This window comes from Lissotriton helveticus, chromosome 1_1 (assembly GCF_964261635.1).
Source record: "Lissotriton helveticus chromosome 1_1, aLisHel1.1, whole genome shotgun sequence".
NCBI classification, from domain to species: domain Eukaryota; kingdom Metazoa; phylum Chordata; class Amphibia; order Caudata; family Salamandridae; genus Lissotriton; species Lissotriton helveticus.
This window is the reverse complement of record NC_136057.1, coordinates 507,897,733-507,916,414: the sequence shown is the minus strand read 5'-3', so window position 1 is coordinate 507,916,414 and position 18,682 is coordinate 507,897,733. Positions and strand designations below refer to the sequence as shown.

General features: G+C 44.3%; 1 protein-coding gene across 2 annotated transcripts in view; it reads right to left on the bottom strand.

Moving 5' to 3' along the window:
• The window catches only part of CCND2 (cyclin D2), a 43,689-nt gene extending 27,321 nt beyond the window's left edge, over positions 1-16,368 (bottom strand). Inside the window, exons 1-3 of one of the 2 annotated variants that reach the window (XM_078673960.1) lie at positions 15,067-16,368; positions 13,694-13,909; positions 12,098-12,257 (exon numbers count right to left, since the gene is read on the bottom strand). In XM_078673960.1, the coding sequence (XP_078530086.1) occupies positions 12,098-12,257; positions 13,694-13,909; positions 15,067-15,261 (571 nt within the window). In that variant the 5' untranslated portion in view covers positions 15,262-16,368. Of the gene's footprint in view, positions 1-12,097; positions 12,258-13,693; positions 13,910-14,185; positions 14,529-15,066 lie in introns of those variants that run through there. The other variant, XM_078673961.1, reaches the window with a different exon arrangement.
• Between the last annotated feature and the right edge of the window lie 2,314 nt (positions 16,369-18,682).

Here is an 18,682-nt window from a genome sequence, read left to right as displayed (position 1 = left end):
ATCAGTTGAAGTGTGCCAGCGGAGCCCAATTCATCAGCGAGTGTAAAATTGTACTATTTAAGGAAACATATACATGCATGGAAAAAATCTACAGGTGCGAGAGAACACATTAATGTCCTCCGGAGAGAACAAGCAGCATGTCTCCTACCCAATGTCACACACCACCACAGAGTGTGATGACCATGAATCTTCACTAGCACTGATCTAACACTTAATACCAGTTTCCCAAACAATCAGTGAAAATGTATCTAGCTATTGCTGCTGTTTCCATAACAATTTTTTTTAATGAGACAAAGTTGTTAGTTTAGTGCCAAACCCCCCCCAACCTGGAGAACCTCTACCTTTTGACCTGTCCTGCTTGGACAACCCTACCAGGAGACTAAGCTCCTGCTGGAAACATAACAGTGCACATTAATGAGACATGATAGCATCATCTCTGTATGCCAAAACACCTGCAGCTGGAAACTGCAGATGGAATTCATAGCATACGGAGCCAAAATGTACATTTTCAATACACAGGGGCTGTCCAGAAATAAAAGACTGAACTTTGACATTTCTACATAGCTAGAGTTCCAGGAGGGTGCCCAAAAGATGATAATCATTCTGCGCTGGTTTCAACTACCCTACCCAGCTTCTGATGTTTATCAGAAGTCCTAAAAACCAAAAGAATGTTCTGAGAGAAGGGAGAACATAAGAGGTTGTGTGCATCATCAAGCAAAATACATTCGAATTTCATAAACAACTTCGTTTTATTACTTTTTTCAAGACAATAATTAGGAAAACCTTCCAGGACTATGCCAATTCTGTTTATGCAGGACTGCCTAGCATCACTAGGAATAAGCTTCAAATTACCAAAATGAGAATGAAATACTGAAATGTCTTCTTCCTAGATACCCCCAGACCACACCATTATTAAAGAAACCTCACTGGCTACCAGTGAAGGAAACGATCTAGATTAAGGTATGCTGCACAGTGTTCAAAAGTATGGATGGGGTAGCTCCTAAATTCATGGCCAGAAAAAAAAATCTGCATACTCCTACTCGTAATTTGAGGTTTATGTATGCAAATCGACTTATGATCCCAACGATCCACAAATGCAGATTCAGTACTGTGTCTTGTAACTTGGATCTCTCTGCTAGATAAGATTCGCCACAAAATTGACGTTAAGCTACTTCGTAAATTTCTAATGGCATGGATTTTTAAACAAGCTTATGGAAGTGAGCAACTCCTGACCTATTTGTCATCCAGAAGGTGTGTTATTTGTAAGTGCCAAGAAACAATAGGTGAACAATTGCTTTATAAGCAGTACTAACAAAGATAGTCTCTGATTTACAGGCCTCCATGACAATATGTGACAAACTTGACGCCAATATACAACCACACATTAAAAGATGGTGAATCACCTAATAAAATATGGTTTCAGACCAGTCCACTGGCTGAGAAAAGACTTCAATTGTTACACACTTTGTGGCACAGCGCCCTTTATGTATAGCGACAACTAAGCAGCCTTCAGCTCAGAAGTAGCGCATTTTTATTCAAAACTCTACAATGCCATAGTCTCATGCCAAAAAATAAAAAAAGATGGACACTGATCTGAATCTGCAACTTGAGAAAGGAATCTAATATCGACTCGTCCTCTCACAGCGAGTTTGACTTCAATCATGCATGGTTGTGTTTAACGGGGTAAGTGAAAAATATGATAGATTTCACCTCAAGCATAGACCCGTTCAAAACTAAGCAGATGAGTTCTACAAGGATCAAGAAGGCCGCTCTATTTGCATTAGCTTTTGTTCTTAGCTCAGAGTCTAGGCTAAAAAATCTGACAGAAACGAGCTTGTGGGTGGATAATTGTGCTATGTCGGTAAATTCCCGCATTTGGATGTTTGCTAATTTATCTATTCATTGAGCGTGCTTGCTAGCATCATTTGATCTGTTGCTCCCAGGGTAATGTGCACTCTTGAGGATTGACAAGCAGCCTCGATCTATGCTGCAGCCAGAGGTATTAACAGGAGCCTTATCCTTTCTAAGAGAACTCAGGAAGATATTATTAGCTTGTGGCATTAGGAGTTATAAATATAATGGACTCCCTTCATCAGTCAACAAATCATGTAGTACGTTGACATTTCTCAAGAACACACAAAAAAAAGGTCAACTTGCCATCTAAAATATTTCTAGGTGACCTAGCCCTGGCGAGGCCCTAGAAAAACCAGAAACCAACAATTTTTAGCCCAGGCTAACACTCAACAGCAGAGTGCAGTATAAAGCACTAAATAAAACCAAAACAATCGCCGGCCCACATAACGAACGTCAATGGAAGCATGGTGTCTGCATTATAGATTAATTGTAAAAAGCATCTCTCACTTCAGAAAATATCACACTAAGGCTGCTTTGCCTCCCCCACCTTCTGGGGATGAGCTCATCAAGCAGAAACCAAAAAGGAATTGTGGCCTCTTGCTACAGCTCTCCAGTGTTGGCGTGTTTCATGAATTCACACGCTTGTGTCATTCCCTGCTGTTGAGCTGGGAGTCCCAGTTACTTTAGAACAGCAATTCTCTATTAACACAACTTGAACGACCTTCAACATTAAGTTGGCACAATAACTTCCTTAAAAAGGGGCTGAACTTTGAGAAATGAGGTGAGAGCATATAGAGGACCATTGCCTACGGAGGCCACCATAACCCCGATTCCAAAGTACAAGTGTTGCAGTATTTCGAACAGGTGGGTGGGCCTGCATTGTGGAGAGGGTAGGCTGCATGTGAATTTATGGAGAGAAAAAAAACGCTGGAGAAATGTACGTATTGAAGTAATTTTTCTTCTCGTGCGATTTGTCATGCTTGAAGCAGAGTGAAAAGTAGTTGATCAAAGTTGCATACAGGCATACAGTGCATGTCAGTTAAATGGAGAAAAAGCTTTAAAAAAGAAAAAGCTCACCGGATGCTCACCTGTCCAACTGCTGTCTCGCTCTCTATTGCCACTTCTAGACGATAGTATTGTTTAAACATTGTTGTAAAAATATGTTGCCTCTTGCTGAAAACAAATGATCATCAGTGAATTATCCTATAAGTCTACCACTGTGGGTAATTATTCATGGAGTGTCTGGTTCTTGAATGACTGTACTTAAAGCCACAGGGCTTGTTAAGTTCTTCCTGTAACATCATGTGCACGCAGCAGAAAGGGATTACAAGGATGAAGTAGGGAGCAAAGATTTGTAAGGGTACATTAAAACGTTTTTTTGATTGTTGTAATCAACAAGTTAGGTTATGCAGCCCCAGTATTAAATCCTCTTGAGGTGGGGTGGCACCAACAAACTATAGAAGTCTTTAAAGACCAAGTGATTATTTGTCCTTCTTGACAGAAAGACCACATTTGTGAAATAGCTTTGGAGCATCTCTTGTGGAAGCTTTGGCAGATTAAAATGAGGCCTCTCATAAAGCAAATGTACAGGTGTGGGGGCCAGAAGGTAACCTGGTGTCTTGGTCTCCAAAGAGAGGATACTACTGAAGCCATACATACTGTAAAGATTATTGAAGATAGTCTGAAACCGTGAGCATCCTGAAACTATCATGGCAACCAACTACTTTGAAGTTGAGAAATATTCAATCCATGGTATTGATGTGGGCATAAATGTCTTGAAATCCAGAGAAATCTTGAACCCCCTTTCATCAGGAGTTGAAGTATTTCTTGTCTGAGATAACTTTTTTAGGTATTTGTTCAGCTACTAAGATCTAAACTAATCTCTACTCGTTGGTCTTTCGGACTAGAAAGAAAATATGCATAACATTTTTTGCTATGGATGTCGACGTCGAAGATTTCTTCATTACTGAGAGAATTTCAGATTACAGCAGTGTTGGAAAACGAGGAAGTATCTGTGAGGCCTGCACAAATAACAGAACTACATTTGTCCTTCACAGGGAAAGAAACACCCAAGTGTAGTGCCTGACTCTCAAAGGGTAGCGTTGCAGAGCAGTCTGAGGCTTACTCAAGGGAGGTGGTGTGGGCTAGTAAATCGCCATTACAGGTGCGCAGAAATAACACTCAATAATTGATTGTCCAGTCTGTTCTTTGCTTTATAAAAGTAGGAGTACATTTACTAAACACACACACACACTACTCAAAACTATGCACCAATTTACAAATATACATAAGCTCTTGGAATTACTTTGTGACACTGCATAACATCTCCACCCCTCTTGCCCCTAAATGCAGTTAGTTGAACCGAACCTGGAGCGAGGGTCCTGCGCACTGGCATCATCCCAGCGGCGACCCACCCTGTTACCTCAACAAGCATTTAATATAGCTACACATGCCCTGGTGACACACAACGCTGATGGAGCATTTCCTACTGACCATGAAGAATACACCTCTAAATCTTAAGGTCTACTAGTCTGGGTTCTTCACCCAAGCGCAGCAGCAAGACCACATGTTCAAGTTTCACTTTAGAAGGACTTTATTTATCACATTGGCAGGTCAATAGAATGCATCGCAATTACAGCCCCAAAAGGCATCTCAAATGAACGCACAGGATTAAGCAGATACAGCCAGACACCCTAGCAGGAATGTCTGGCAACATTACCCCACTTTGCTTACGACATCACCTTAAACAGGTACTTCACACTACACATGTGACCTTCAGTCCCTCTGAAAGAAACAACCTTAGTAAATACACTTCGGGTGCCATTACATCTCTTCGCCTCCAGGGGATCCTCTTCTCCAGACATCCCCAACTCAGCATTTCACTCCTTGAGGTAGTCCCTAAAGTACCTCCAGCTGTAGAATAAAAGTTCCAGCCATGGGGAAGCAGACGACTCCTGGCTGAGCCCTTGAGGGTTATCCTTTTAAACCCAGATCTCTTGACTGGGCGTGAGTGTTTGATTGGTTCAGATACTCCGTCCATCACCACCCCCTTTTGTACCGCTTTGTTCGCCATAAGTTGGCAGGGTATGCTCAGACGTGAGCCCCTTGCTCACTTTGCCACTGGATTCAAGCAAGCCTGGCTGAAGACGGCTGAAATGCCAGAAACCGGTCCTAGGAAGCTTGTTTCCGGTCCAGGGAAGGCATGGCTTGGCAGTTCGGGCTGGACTGTTCCCATGAGGCACAGGGTCAGACTGGTTTGCATACGGCCATGTCTGAACTGGGGTGGCAGAGTGGGCTAAAGAACGGTGATGGAATAAACCCAGTTCTCTTGACTGGGTGTGAGTGTTTGATTGGTTCAGATGCTCCGTCCATCACCACCCCCTTTTGTACCGCATCCTTTTTGAAGTCCCCATGAGACTTAGGGAGAGACGTTCTCTTCGCGTTGGGGGAGACTGCGCTTCTCCAGCTGCTCCCCCTGCACCTTGGCACATCCCTCATTGTGACCCCGTCCTCCTGGGGGCACCACATGCAGAAAAACAGCAGTTTTCCTTTGCAGGCTGATCCGGGCCTACAAGGCATTATGGGGCGAGGCTCTCCTGCCTCGTGAATATTATAACAGCGGCTCTCCCGCTGCGTTGGGGAGTGCAGCGATGTGGGCCTCCAGCGGCTGCTTCCCTCGTTGGAGGGTCTGGTCCCACCCAGACCCCCAGGTGAGTGCTTAGGCTCAGATGCCTACCCCCGGACGTGCTTTCCTTTTTTGGGGGCCCGGACCCACCCGGGCCCCTCGCAGCTCTTCTCTTCTTGTCCGGGGTCCCAGTCCCATCTGGTGCCCCCGCAGGCTCTCCACGTTGGCGGCCAGCCCACCACTGTCTGCCCCCGCCGGCTCCCGGCCCGGCCAGCACCCTCGCTTGCTGCCGCAGGAGCCAGCACGGCAGATTTGGTCTGCCCGCTCGGGTGGGCAGACACGGAAGCTCGCGCTGACCTTGGGGGAGTGCGACGGCACTCCACCCTTCCTCCTAGCAGCTGCGGGGGAAAGAAAGAACGGGTGATATAGCATGCCCCTGCTATAAGTCAGGGTCATCTTTTATTATCCTGTGATCTTGACCAATTACCAACTTTCTGATGTCTGGGTTGTTTAAGATACACAAATGCTACTCAGTACGATTGCTGGGAATAATATTGGCAGCAAGGCTGTTGTGCCCGATGTGGAGGTGGAATGTGGCATGACAGCTATCCTCTACAACTCACTTCCTCAAGAATCACAAAAAGACCTTGGACGTCTATGCTGCAGTAGTCCAAGCAATATGGCCGCATTTGCATCCATCGACATGCCCAAGAGAGCTCAATTCATATCTCTCCCAAAACACAATTCTCCATTGAATGGCATGTCCTGGGTCCTACTTTGGGCCTCTGGTCAGAAAGATAAGTAGCAGTATAGCCAGCACTGTTGAAGCAGCACTGTTGAAGAAGCAACCACAACATGTCCAAACACATCCACAGAAGTAATTTTTCTCCAAGTAAGCTCACTCTTGTCCACGATCTCATTAGCCTCTGCACGTTTGTCTTCTGGAGGAGGGTCTAGGAAAGGTGTAATGTCAGAACACAATTGCCTATCATATCAGCCCAGACTAGCAAGATAGTTTGTCCTAACTGAAGCTGCAGCCATAGGAGACAGGCATCTCGGATATTATCCAGCCACTTTCCAGCTCCAAATAGGGGTGCCACGCAAAGGGAGGTTGGGTTTTGGGATCTTCTCTTTACTGCTTGCATAACTACAGAGTCAGCCTGAGGTGTCCTATGAGACTATTTCTTATGCAGATGTGGTAGAAATGTGGTTACTGTTACTGGTGTTTGCATTACTAACAGACCCCATATTCCAAATGTGATCAACAGGAACTGACCCAGAGATCTAGGGATGTGGTGCTCTAAAAATCACAGAAGAAGCAATCAGTGTCACTGGGTGTTCAAATCGATGTAATGCCCATCTTAACTTCGCCCAGCAGCAAGACAACAGGAGGTGAGGATATATGATCTAATGATTGTTATGAAATGATTGTTCAATTCCTTGCCTAGAGTATATTGAACATCTTAATTTACTTCCCATCTTCTTGATCAGCTGTAGTATCCCCTTCCTGTAAGGAAGGACTAAATGCAGGCAGCTGTTGAGGAAACTGTAGCGCAGATGAAACGCTGGTCTAATCTAGAAAATGCAAGTAGGGGTCGGCCATCATCTGTTGGAAGGTTTCTAATCAGAGGTTTAGGGATGAGGACCATGGGCTGAACTGCATTAGTCTCTCTTCAAAGTATAGCCCTAATAATACCACAGTCCTTCATCCGGTGCTCCTGATATCGCTAGGTGATGCAATATTCCTCCTTGGTCATTTGCATCCTTTGCATGAAAAGTTCCTCTTCTGAATCTGGGAATTAACATTTTACCTCAGTGGGCTGCTTGGCAGGTTGGGGGAAAAAAGGTCAGTCGTCAGATTCCTCAGTATCCCGCAGTTTTGGTGACAACTGCTGGGACACCTTACTTAGCAACGCATGTTTAGGCAGCAGTACTAACTGAATTAGTTTCTCTGAAACTACGTCACTAATAATCACTATGGTTGGGTGTAGAGGATATACAGGCGCTCATACAGTGATTACACTCAACTTTCTTTAAAGAACAATATAGTCTGGTGCATCCAAAAGGGGAAAAGAACATCCTACTTCCCTAAATTCAAAGGATTGAACAATTCTTAACAGTGTTTTGGAGCACACACACATTATATGATGAAATTACAGTTATTAAACACAGAATAGACAATCAGTTGGGCTCTTGTTTTTCTCTTCTTTTAATATCATCAGATCCTCCAATCCCTTATGCCAAAGCGTTTTGCCGTGATAGGGGTAAACCTACAGCTTCCTCAGGGCTGGAAGTAATACAAAGTGCGCAATTGTAATATCAATCTTAAGCGCATAACATTTATGTCATAGAGCCCACATAGTTGACAACCCAATGGGTTTAGGTCCCAACTGATTTTTATCTATTCTGCGTTTAATAACTGTAATTTCATTATACAATGTGAGTGAGCTCAAAAAACTGTTAATACGTCACAAATAATGCAGTCTCAGGAAAGTTTGTAGTTCATTGATACGGCTATCGATGTGGAAAATGCCATTGATAGCATCAAAGATGATTATGAGACAGGGTGTAGTGTAGTTCCTATATTCCCAATAGGCTCTGCGCATTGGAATAACATACTATAGTTTAGACGTAGGACTGAAGTCAACTAGGTCTCTATCGTATATATATTAGACTTAATTGTGAGTGCCAGCTAGCTCAGAGGTCACTAGAAACTTTCTCGAATTCACAAGAAGGGATTCATTTCTGACAACCGCATAAACATGACCACTTTGTTTCCCAAGAATAAGAAATCAATCTCTTGAGTCGCGGAAACAATAGATAGCTATTTCACTCAATTGTGCAAGCTTCGTTTCACCAGAGGTGCTGAGAAAATAGAGAGACGGGCGTTTTCAATAAAAGTGTTTATTGAACAGTCTTCTTTCTCAAGCATAAGAAACGTACTGCTACAATCGTAATACTGGTAATAAAGTACAGAGTATATAATACAAACAGTATTATAAAGTAGTACTGTAAAAGCATGATATGGTTTCTAAGCCATAAATTGCCTTAAAACTGATAAAATACATACAGTGTTAAAATGTTGGCTAAAAGTACTCAACTGGTGCTTCTAAAATACGCCTACCCCGGTGTACCTGACCTAAGCCTAGCACAAGGGAAGAAGTAAGTGAGGAGTAGTTTACGTTTAGTATTTTCTGCCAAGAATCTAATCAAGAATTCTCTAAGGGTCTAATCAGCTCCGTACCTTGGTTTAGAATGAAGGAGGTCTTGTATCTCTCTCTCAGGACTCGATCTCCCAGTAACGCGCAAGGGTAACCTGGAAACACTGGAGCTGGATTTCTCGGCAGGAGAAAAGAGTCTCTCAGTGCGTTAGCTGGAGGGTCGGCTTCCTTCTGCACTTGCTGCTGCAGGGCGTTGGGCAAGCAGTTAGTCGATCTGCTCCAAACCACCGTGTGCATGTCTGGGCAAATCTATGCATATTTATACTTTGAAGGTGCAGAGTTTGACGTGTGTACTTAACGTCATCAAAGACTCAATTCTTCGAAAACTCCATGATTTCCTAGATAAATTAGTATTCAGGCAAGGGGATGTCCCTAGCTGCTGAAGGCGGGTTTTTCTAAGAAATCGTTGCTGATTCTTGGAACATAGTGGAAGTAGCCATGCCGTATTTGGGCTGCATAGGCTCAGTGTAAATATGGTAATGATTTCTATGCCTTATAAGGATCGGATAATCTATACCTTATAAGGGCATGAATCAGGAAAATTTACACTAGGGTCCGAGATGCATTTACAACAAGGGTTGATCCTCAGCTTCCCTTGATGGTGTTGAAAGTGCATGGGCTGAAACTGAAGGTTTAGACACAGACAGATCTGGAGATGAAAGTTTAATCTGAGCTATCACAGAAAAGGACTGCAACACTTGGCTGTTTGGTTTACGGCCTTCTTCTGTATTTTGGAAGTGGCTTTTGGATATTTAAGTAACATGTTCGAAATGCATGGATAGGAAACTAATGTTGGTCTTATCTGGTTGAAGAAAAAAAGTTACATGAATCACATGCATGAAGAGCAACTGAGTGGAAAGTATGTTAAACTGCGGTTTAAGCCTTTGGTTAAAATAAACAAACCTCGTGTGTGTGGTTTTCAATGCATTACTGTTTTATCTGAATGAATGATCAACTTGTAGAACACGAAAAAATGGCCATGGGCATCAAGGTGCTGAAAACGGAGCCAGGTCTTTAAAGATTTACAGAAGAGAGGGTGTGATTCGAGACAGGAGATCAATGTAGGAAGTGTGTTCCAGAGTTTAGATGTGGCCACAGCAAAGGCTCTTCTTCCCCACCTTGCCCTCCTAACCCTGGGCAAACCAGCCAATTTTTATTGGTAGATCGCAGCTGTCTTGCAGCGCCGTAGCATTGGAAGAGGTGTTGGGATTCCTTTTGGACCCGAGTTATTAGCAGCCCTATGAACAATACATAGGGCCTTAAAGAGAATTCGCTTCTCTGTCGGAAGCCAATGCAATTTTCAAATGGCAGCGGAGTTCAAATGAAATTTAAGAAGGACCAAAATCAGTCTTGCTGCGGCACTCTGGACAAGTTGCAGCTTATCAATAGATCCCCTGTTAATGTCCAAATAAAGAGCATTACAATGATACAATCTAGACAGAATCAGGGCAACAGCTGCGTGTTTTCACAATGAGAGAGAGAGAAATGGGAAGATCTTCCTCAAGGTCCTAATAATCAAGAAACAGGATGCGGCAGTACTGTTGACCAGAAGATCAAGACAGCATGTTGTCCACTATGACACCAAAATTCTTTCCCAAGGCAGCATGATCCAAGCATTTCTGGTCACCATGAGTGGGACCATATAGATTGTTGGTTGTCAAAGACCAGAACCTGAGTTTTGTCCCCATTGAGTCGAAGAAAGTTGTTTGCCATACAGGAGGCAACAGCCTGCATGCAGCTGTTATGGTTGTCTGAGGAGGCCTCAATGTTCTTTGTAACGGACACGATTAATGTGTATCTTCAGCAGAGGATGAGACCTCCAATTCAAAGAATCTGATCACCTTAGCCAGCGGGGAAACAGGACTCAGAGAGGAGCCCTGCAGGACTCCACAGAAAGTAGATATGGGATCAGAGTAAAATTGATCCATCTTTACTTTCTGTGACCCATCAGTGAGGAATGAGGCCAGGAGCTCTAAGGCAGAGTCTGACACCCTGCTTTCCTGAAAGTGACCAATAGGCCATGTAGAAGAGATGGTACTGAAGGCCGTAGATAAGTCCAACAGTATCAGCAATGATGTGTACCCAGCATCTACTGAATCCATATTAGGAGGAGTCGAACAGATGCTGTTGCTCCAAGTAGGTGCTTAACTGAGTGTTCAGGTGTTTCTCGAGGATCTTTGTGCACATCAAACAGTACTTGCCTAGTACATATAGAAATCCGAATAGGAAGCAGGAGATAGAAGAGTGTAGCAGGAGATAGAAGAGTGCAGTTGGAAATTTTGCATATAAGTGGGTCTGCTGTAGAAAATACTTGCAACAAAGGCAGCTCTCAAAGCTTGGGAAAGGAAGAAAAAGTTATGAGGAAATACAAGCAGGTTGCAGCAGTAGTTTTTTGCCCAATAAATTAAAAAAATAAGTTGTCAGGTTAAAGACTTGTCCAAAACAAACCGAGTGGACCAAAAGAAAAAAAAGACCGTTTATTACAAGACCAGCTAAACCAACTGAAAAATGCATGACCACTTACTGCAGAACACTACTATTTTTCTAATACTCTAATTGCAAACAAGAAAAATGTACCGAACATAAAAAACTTATAACCCTGTTGGTTTTAACATTAAAATATACTTTTCTCATATAGTGGGGTCATTCAGAGTTTGCTAGATGCAAATCATCAACTAAAATTGCACATCTGCCAAAATTGTGATTCTCGATCCTGGTCTGAAATAGACAAAAGTGCCAGATTTCCCTCGCTTTAAACCGCATTTGACTCTTACAGCAGAAACTTTTGACTTGTAGGACGTACCTCATAGATATTCTGTCAATGTATGCAAGAACCTGCGTCCTACTAATACGGATCATTCCGATGTATGTTTTTTGTGTGAGCCTGCCAGGTAAAACCTGGCGATTATCAACATGAAAACAAAAGAAAATGACCACAACAAGCTTGGAGAAAACACCCAGTGTTTTTTTTTTTTGCTTGTGCAGACACATAAACCAATGCAAAACAAACAAAATAGGTGCCATGATATTATGGCCAGCATTTCAGCTTTGTAGAAAGGGCTTCCTTCCTCTGTACCGTCAGATAGACAGTGGTGATGGCGGACTGTACACAATAAGCTAAATAACCCCTTTAGGCTTAGTAGAAGTCATTAGCACATTCAATGACAAAAATTAGGATCCATGCACTCAAGCTTTTTTTTATCGTTGCCTAGAAAAGGATCTAATACTGGCCAGTGCAAGTGATACTCAGTTTTCAATAATGCTTTCATGTATCTATTTCATGAGCCAATTTAGCAGTAAATTCCAACAAGCTACTTGTCAAAATTAGCCCACAAGTACCATATTTCTCAAATGCTCTCACAACTACTACTAACCAGTGATAAAAACACCATCATACCTGTGGCACAAAGAGCAATAAACGTTTGTGCGTGCTTTCGGATCAAAAGCAACTTGTCCTTAGGTAGAGGCAGCTTTTTTAATATGTGTTCAATAAAATCATGTGGAGTAACCGCTGCAAGATTCCATTTCAACTTTCCTAAAACGACCAGCTCCCACTCCTGGGGAAAAAGCAGAGGCAATACTTTAAAATAAATACTGAAACATACTTTGACAAAGATTGGCATATCACATCTACATTTCATTTCTTCGTCCAGTTTCAATTTATCTTCACTGCCTGGAGATTGTGCCCCTTTACAGTAGCTTCAAACTTGTAAATGTCTGGGTCTACTGAGCTAGAGAGACTAATTGGGTTTTAACATGATTTCTGTCTTTTGAAGACATTCTGAACTTCCAGTCAGAAAGACTAACAAGATACTGAAGCGAAATATGTCTGGGCGTCTCAGATTACAGCATCCATATTTACTGCATTGAAAGGGATTGGCTCCAGAGCTAATGACACAAATGCATCATGGTGCATTCTCGAGACATGTGCCCTTATCAAAATAAAATAAAAAAGCATTTCAGTGCGCCTTTGAGATGCTACAAGTAATTCTTAATGTCCACCACTAGTCTATGGCTAAAGTATATCTGAAATATCTTAGCGTTATCGGGAAACTTTTTAAATGGGAGACAGCGCTTCCTTCAGTCGCAAGTATTCCATGCATGCGACATTTAGGCTTTATTCTGCAGCCAGTCAAGTACTGTTTTCCGATATTTTATTGCCAACTAGTGCTTTAAAGGGGACACAGGCTGCGAATCTAAAATTTGAAAGTGAGTACCAGCATACATCAGCAGGGACGTATTACATTACCCATCACCTGCCACAAGATGGCAATGGTAGTTTAGAAATCCCACGCCGAGACGTCAGAAGGAAAGGAACAACCTAAATTGACGTCCCTGGCGATCAATCTCGGCCCTCCCAACTTGATGTATCCACCAGCTACTTAATACAGAACGCACGTGCGCAATCTATACGCTTAAGTCTCATATATTATGCAGGATAGTAAACGATAGCCCTTATAAAAAATAACGAAAATGATGGCAACAAATATTGCTCATGTGCACTTTAACCTAAGCCAGTATCAACCATGGACAAGAAGCAGGCGAGAAGTGCAGGGGCGACTGTGTTGGGCGAAATTAGAGGGTAAGCACCAGTCCAGTCTTGGCAGATGTTGCTTAATATAAATACCACAATTCAAATGAGTTGTAGTGGTATATTCAGCCAGGCAAGGGCAAACTAATCTTCAGGTTCTTTCCCTCGCATTATGCATCCTAGCCTTGGTTATCATGACAAATTAACATAAATTAATGCTCTGAACAGAAAGAAACAAGAAATACGTCATCGTGAAATAAGGGCTGAAATCCGACCAATTATCAAGACCTTTCAATGGTCGTTGACGTTTACATCAACATTTCACCAGTTGCTTAGGCACTTATTTTTTTAAGTAACATGAACGACACGTTATATATTTACATGAAACATAAATCATGTGCCACGAAGGGCAGACGATATACTAAACATGTATGAAAAGGAAAAAAATATGGGACTGTTTACCAGCAGCTCTTGGGGTCTGACAGAATTGTCAGTGTAAATGCAAAGTTTTTCTGCAGTGAGGGGAATTGTCTCTTTCAACTTGGACGCCAGGAACATGCAAACTGCCCCCAACAGCTGCAGGTGGGACTTTTTGGTGGGCACCACATCTAAAAATCTATCGAGGTAATTCATTGCCAGAGGGAAAACCTCTTCTTCGCATTTCTGTTCTTCGCAGACCTGAGGTTTTAAAGGGGACAGAAGAGAGAGAAAGAGCACTGTTAAAATAACGAGCTGGTGATACGAAAAAGTTAAAGTACAATAATATTTTTATTCGGGAAAACACGCTACTCTCAGTCTGCTCGCATCTCATTGTTTCATTTAATACGGAACGAATTCCAGCCACAAAACGATGAGGGTAAGCAGTGTGACTGGTATTCGTTTCTGTATCAATGGCGGCATTTCCTCTTCCGTCATATTTTCAAAAAATATTTTAAATATAATGAAAGGACTCACGAGTTCGGTCTTTGCGGCACAGCCTTTTAGAGTGTCTTCTTGATCATTCCCGACAATTGTAAAAAATCTATGTGGGACCATAGTGGGCGAAAAACGATCGTAATGGTCGTGCCACCGGACTGGGACAGCGAAAGTCTGGCGTGCTCAAGCCGACAATTAGTTTTAAAAAATCAAAGGAAGGTTGGACAGAGAAGCCCTATACATGAAAACAAAGCTGGGGCTCTGGGCTAGCATGGGATCTATTTTCCGGGCCAGTGAGGGTTGGGGAGGGTGGCGTACAGAGCCTCTAAAGGAGGGGTGGGGTGTTCTCGGCGTCTCAGGGGCTGAAGTGGACGGGTCTGACGGAGTATAACCGGGCTCCACGAGGATGGGCACCCCGAAGTATCCAGCCGGGTGTGAGCCAGCGGCTGCGATCCTTCCCACTCGTGGCACCCTGCAAACTCCTTCTGGAATCGACACCCCCGCCCTACAGCTCAAATCAACATGGCGAAACATGGCACCTCTTGTATACGTAGACATCCACTTTAATAGGAAGAAACAGCAGCTTGTGTGGCAATAATGTTAACATTTTATGCTATTATCCCCTTAGAGGTAAATTTAATGCAGGATGCGCCCCTCTGGGCCGCGAGCCAGCCCTCGCCTCGGGGACTTTCCGGAACTTTTCTTAAGTACTTGGAGCGCAGCAGCCGCCAGCCCGGAAGGGAGGGTAGGGAAGGGCAAAATGTGCCCACAAAAAAATGCAAGCGGTGGGGAGAGGTTCCTTGTCTGGTTGGGGACAGAGGGTGAGGTATTTGGGACACAGGGTGAGGTATTTGGGACACAGGGTGAGGTATTGGGGGGCTCTCTCAGCGTGGACTGAGGGTGGTCTTTAGGAAACAAACCTCCAGCATCCATGTGGCGAGCATCCTGCGCATGTAGGGCTGCACGTCCTTCTGCACGCACTTGAAGTAGGAGCACCGGGGCAGGTAGTTCTCCTCGACCCGCAGGAGGTTGAGCAGCACGCGCTCGTCGCGCAGCAGCGCCGGGTCCGCCAGGGCTCGCCTCACCGCCGGCGCCTCGCAGCACAGCAGCTCCATGAAGAGAGGCCGTGGCGGTGGGTGCCTCCGGAGACGCGCTCCTCCTGTGCGGCGCGGGGCTCGCGCTCCTCCTGTGCGGCGCGAGGCTCGCCCTCCTCCCGCGAGAAGTGCGGCGGCGCTGCTCGGCTTCCTCTCGGCCTGTGGGAAGCCGTTTAGTGGCAGTGACGCAGGCGGCGCGGGGCCGGTTCTGTGGAGAGCGCGGCAGCTGCCCAGCTAGACGTAACTTCAAACGCCTCCGTCCCCTTCCTCTTTGAGGCCCCGGGACAGGGCGCCCTGCTCGATACGCTTCACCTTCCAGAGGCAGGATAAAACAGGAGGCAACAAAACCCCACACTAATTCGCGGTGTCCTTGTCTTGTTTTACCGCCATTGTTCTAGTTCCTGGCAAGGCGCTTTTCTACGCAGCTTAAAGAGGGTATATATGGTGAATCCTTGAAAACGTGGGTGCCATTAACAGTCGCGATCCGGGTGGGCTCCCCCTACTTTCAAGGCAGAACGTGCTCGGTTCAGTAGTTTACTTCTGAGAACAGGAGGGCGCAGGACTCAATTTGTGGCTGGAGTGCGAGAGTTAAGCAGAGTAAAAAGGCAGAAATGAAGAGCTGGTTTGCGGGAGTAGCGCCGACCGCCTCCCTCTGCGCCTCTGACTCGAAAACGCGGTGTCTCTGCAGTGGCCGCGAAGGCACTTCCTGGGACGGGCTTCTCTGACAGGCGGCCGGCGCTGGTTTCTGGTGCGGGCTGATAATGCTTTCTAGGAAACGAAGCCAGCGACGAGGGACACAGGCTGGCAGCAACACGTCTCCTCCTGCAGACTCAGCAATCACTCGCGTTCCCCCCTGCGACAGGCTATGGGTCTGTGTGTGGTTCGACTTCAGGACCTGCTTAAACTAGCACCATGCTTGCAACTCCTTGAGTTTCAGTGCTCCAGCCACGTGGTGCCTTCGCGGAGAGGGGTCATGAGGTGATCAAGGCTGCACTGACTCTTGGTAGCCACGGGCCAACTCTCTCCACAGCTGATTTTCCTGCAATAACAGTTCCCTTTACAACGGACCCGTGTTGCATACACCCTCGTGGCGACAAGAGGCGACTGAAGAAAGTATCTCTTTAAAAATGGGCGTGGAGTAGACCCGGTCGGGTTGAAATGGACGGGTGCACCCCTCTGTATTTGCATATCCAATGGCACTAGCTGCTGCCTACTCCGCTGCACGCAGAATGTTGCTGGGCAAGAGGGTTTTTTCCTTTGAGGAGGAAACATTCCGCTATGACTCAAAATGAGACTAAGAAGAAATCAAATCCAGTGCATCGAAGGACCTACCTTTATCAGGGCTTCTGGCAGTAAGAACAATAAGAGCGCAGCAGGCGGTAAATCAGGCACTAAGCTTTTCTTAGGACTACCAAGTCATTCCGTTAAATTTCAAAATACCCAGGTTGACCTAATGCAAACTACAATCACAGACGTCAGTAATCTTCCTTACAAATAACAGCTTTTTAATGTACGCGCACTTGCTGTTGTCTTAAATAGAGAACAGCAATTTTTGGAAGACTACCTCAAAAATGTTTGATTTGTCTGCACTGCACAGTTACGTACACGAAATGAGCATAGTCGGGTATATCTTATCTTTCTTTCAAGTTGCTATTGCATGGAGCTAGTCTACTATTTAAAAATACAATGTTGACGTTTGTTCCCAACATTGTTTTTTAAGTGTCTGTTTCCATCGTTGCACCGAGTGTTGATCCGAGATTAATTTTTCCAAAAAAGCATATATTCTGGCACGAGTAATCCGTTCTAAACGCAGACTGACATATGTTAAATTCCCTTTAAGCCAAACACTTGCCTATTCACAATCCTAAAATCTGTGTTTCAAAATAGTACTTTGGAAGAATGGTGTGTAGTTCCCGTTCTTATTGGTGTTGTACATAGAGGACGCTAGCGGCACATCCAATAACAGAGCAACGCGGTCAGTTTACATTAGGAGTTTAGTCGATCTTTTAGCTCCCATTGCTCACCATGAGTTAGACGCAAGTCACAGCAATAGTATAGTCCTCTTTAACTCACAAGGAGACTCTTTACAAATGTGCTTCTTGAAGACATTTTTATACCGTCATTACCTCCTCAGAAATACTCTCCTTTTTGTTGATTTGAAGACATCACCAATTAGCTATGTTTCTATTTATTTTTATTTTTTATTTAATACTTTATTCGATAACAGAGTATCATAAAAGTAAATACAAAATCATCACAAAAGATAAAATTAGATAAAAACAAGTTACAGGATATGAAAGCAAAAAAGCAAGTTTAAAAACCAATTAAAATACACGTCAGTGGTGAAAACAAGTCAAGTCTGGTTTGTTTTTAAAAAGATGCTGATTAATAAAGTGCAGTTAATATGATGAGACAGTTATACCACTTGATGTCCTACCCCATTCTCAATTGAGCAAGCTTTGTACGTATTTGCCATGCTCTCCCCAGAAATTTTGCAACTCCGCAAATTACCATCATGGATGTGGTATCTGTTGTTAACAAGCGGAGGGCCACTGAATAATGCCTTGTTCCCAGTTCTCTACAAACCGGTCTTAACCATCTTCTTCTGGGGCCCCTGTACGCCCTGCAGGCAAACAAAAAGTGAGCAAGAGTTTCTGTAGGATTTGCACACCCCGGGCAGGTAGCTTGATGGTGAGGGGGTCCTCTCCATCTTCTAGTAAAGACATTCAAGGGTAGGGTTCCATATCTCAATTTCAAAAACAATGTTCTGTCTCTCGGATTACTAATGAAATCAAGAAAGGGTTCTAGCTTCCTCTCAGGCTTATGGTCCAAGAACTGGTCGGTTAAGAGGCCCCCTTTGGATTTTGCATGTCTCTAGCTCGAATCCACTCCCAGTTGAGTTTCTTGACGGTTTCCTTCGAGGGAGGTAACTGAGAGGACCACTCTTTCCTTAGTCCCAAACTGATCGCCAGATCCCTCAGTTTCTTCAGCCAGCCAATCTTCATTGGGGAATTGACAATAAAACGATCATCAAGGACAGCAGCATAGTTGGCAAGCTCCAGTGTCCTTCTAAGGCGTACCCAATAAAGTAATGGCCCAAGGCCAACAATATCTTTAAAGGAGCGGCGACCCATGTCGTGAAGTAATGGTTTTAAGGGCGTGGAAATGGGGAGACACACTAGCTCTCTCAGAAACTTATTCTCTGCTTTAACCAGATCTGGGACTCTGTCGAAGCCCCAGAGTTCCGACCCGTAAGTTGCTGCAGCCAAGGCCTTACCATCATAGACTGCTAAAGCAGGGCTAATGGGTCTGCTAGAGGTCGCACGATGATCTCTAGCGATAGCTCCTGCCACTCTCTTGAAGCTTAAAAGCATTTTAGCTACGTGGGAGTCCCACTTCATTTTACGGTTAATCCTGACTCCCAGGTAGTCAAAGGCTTCCA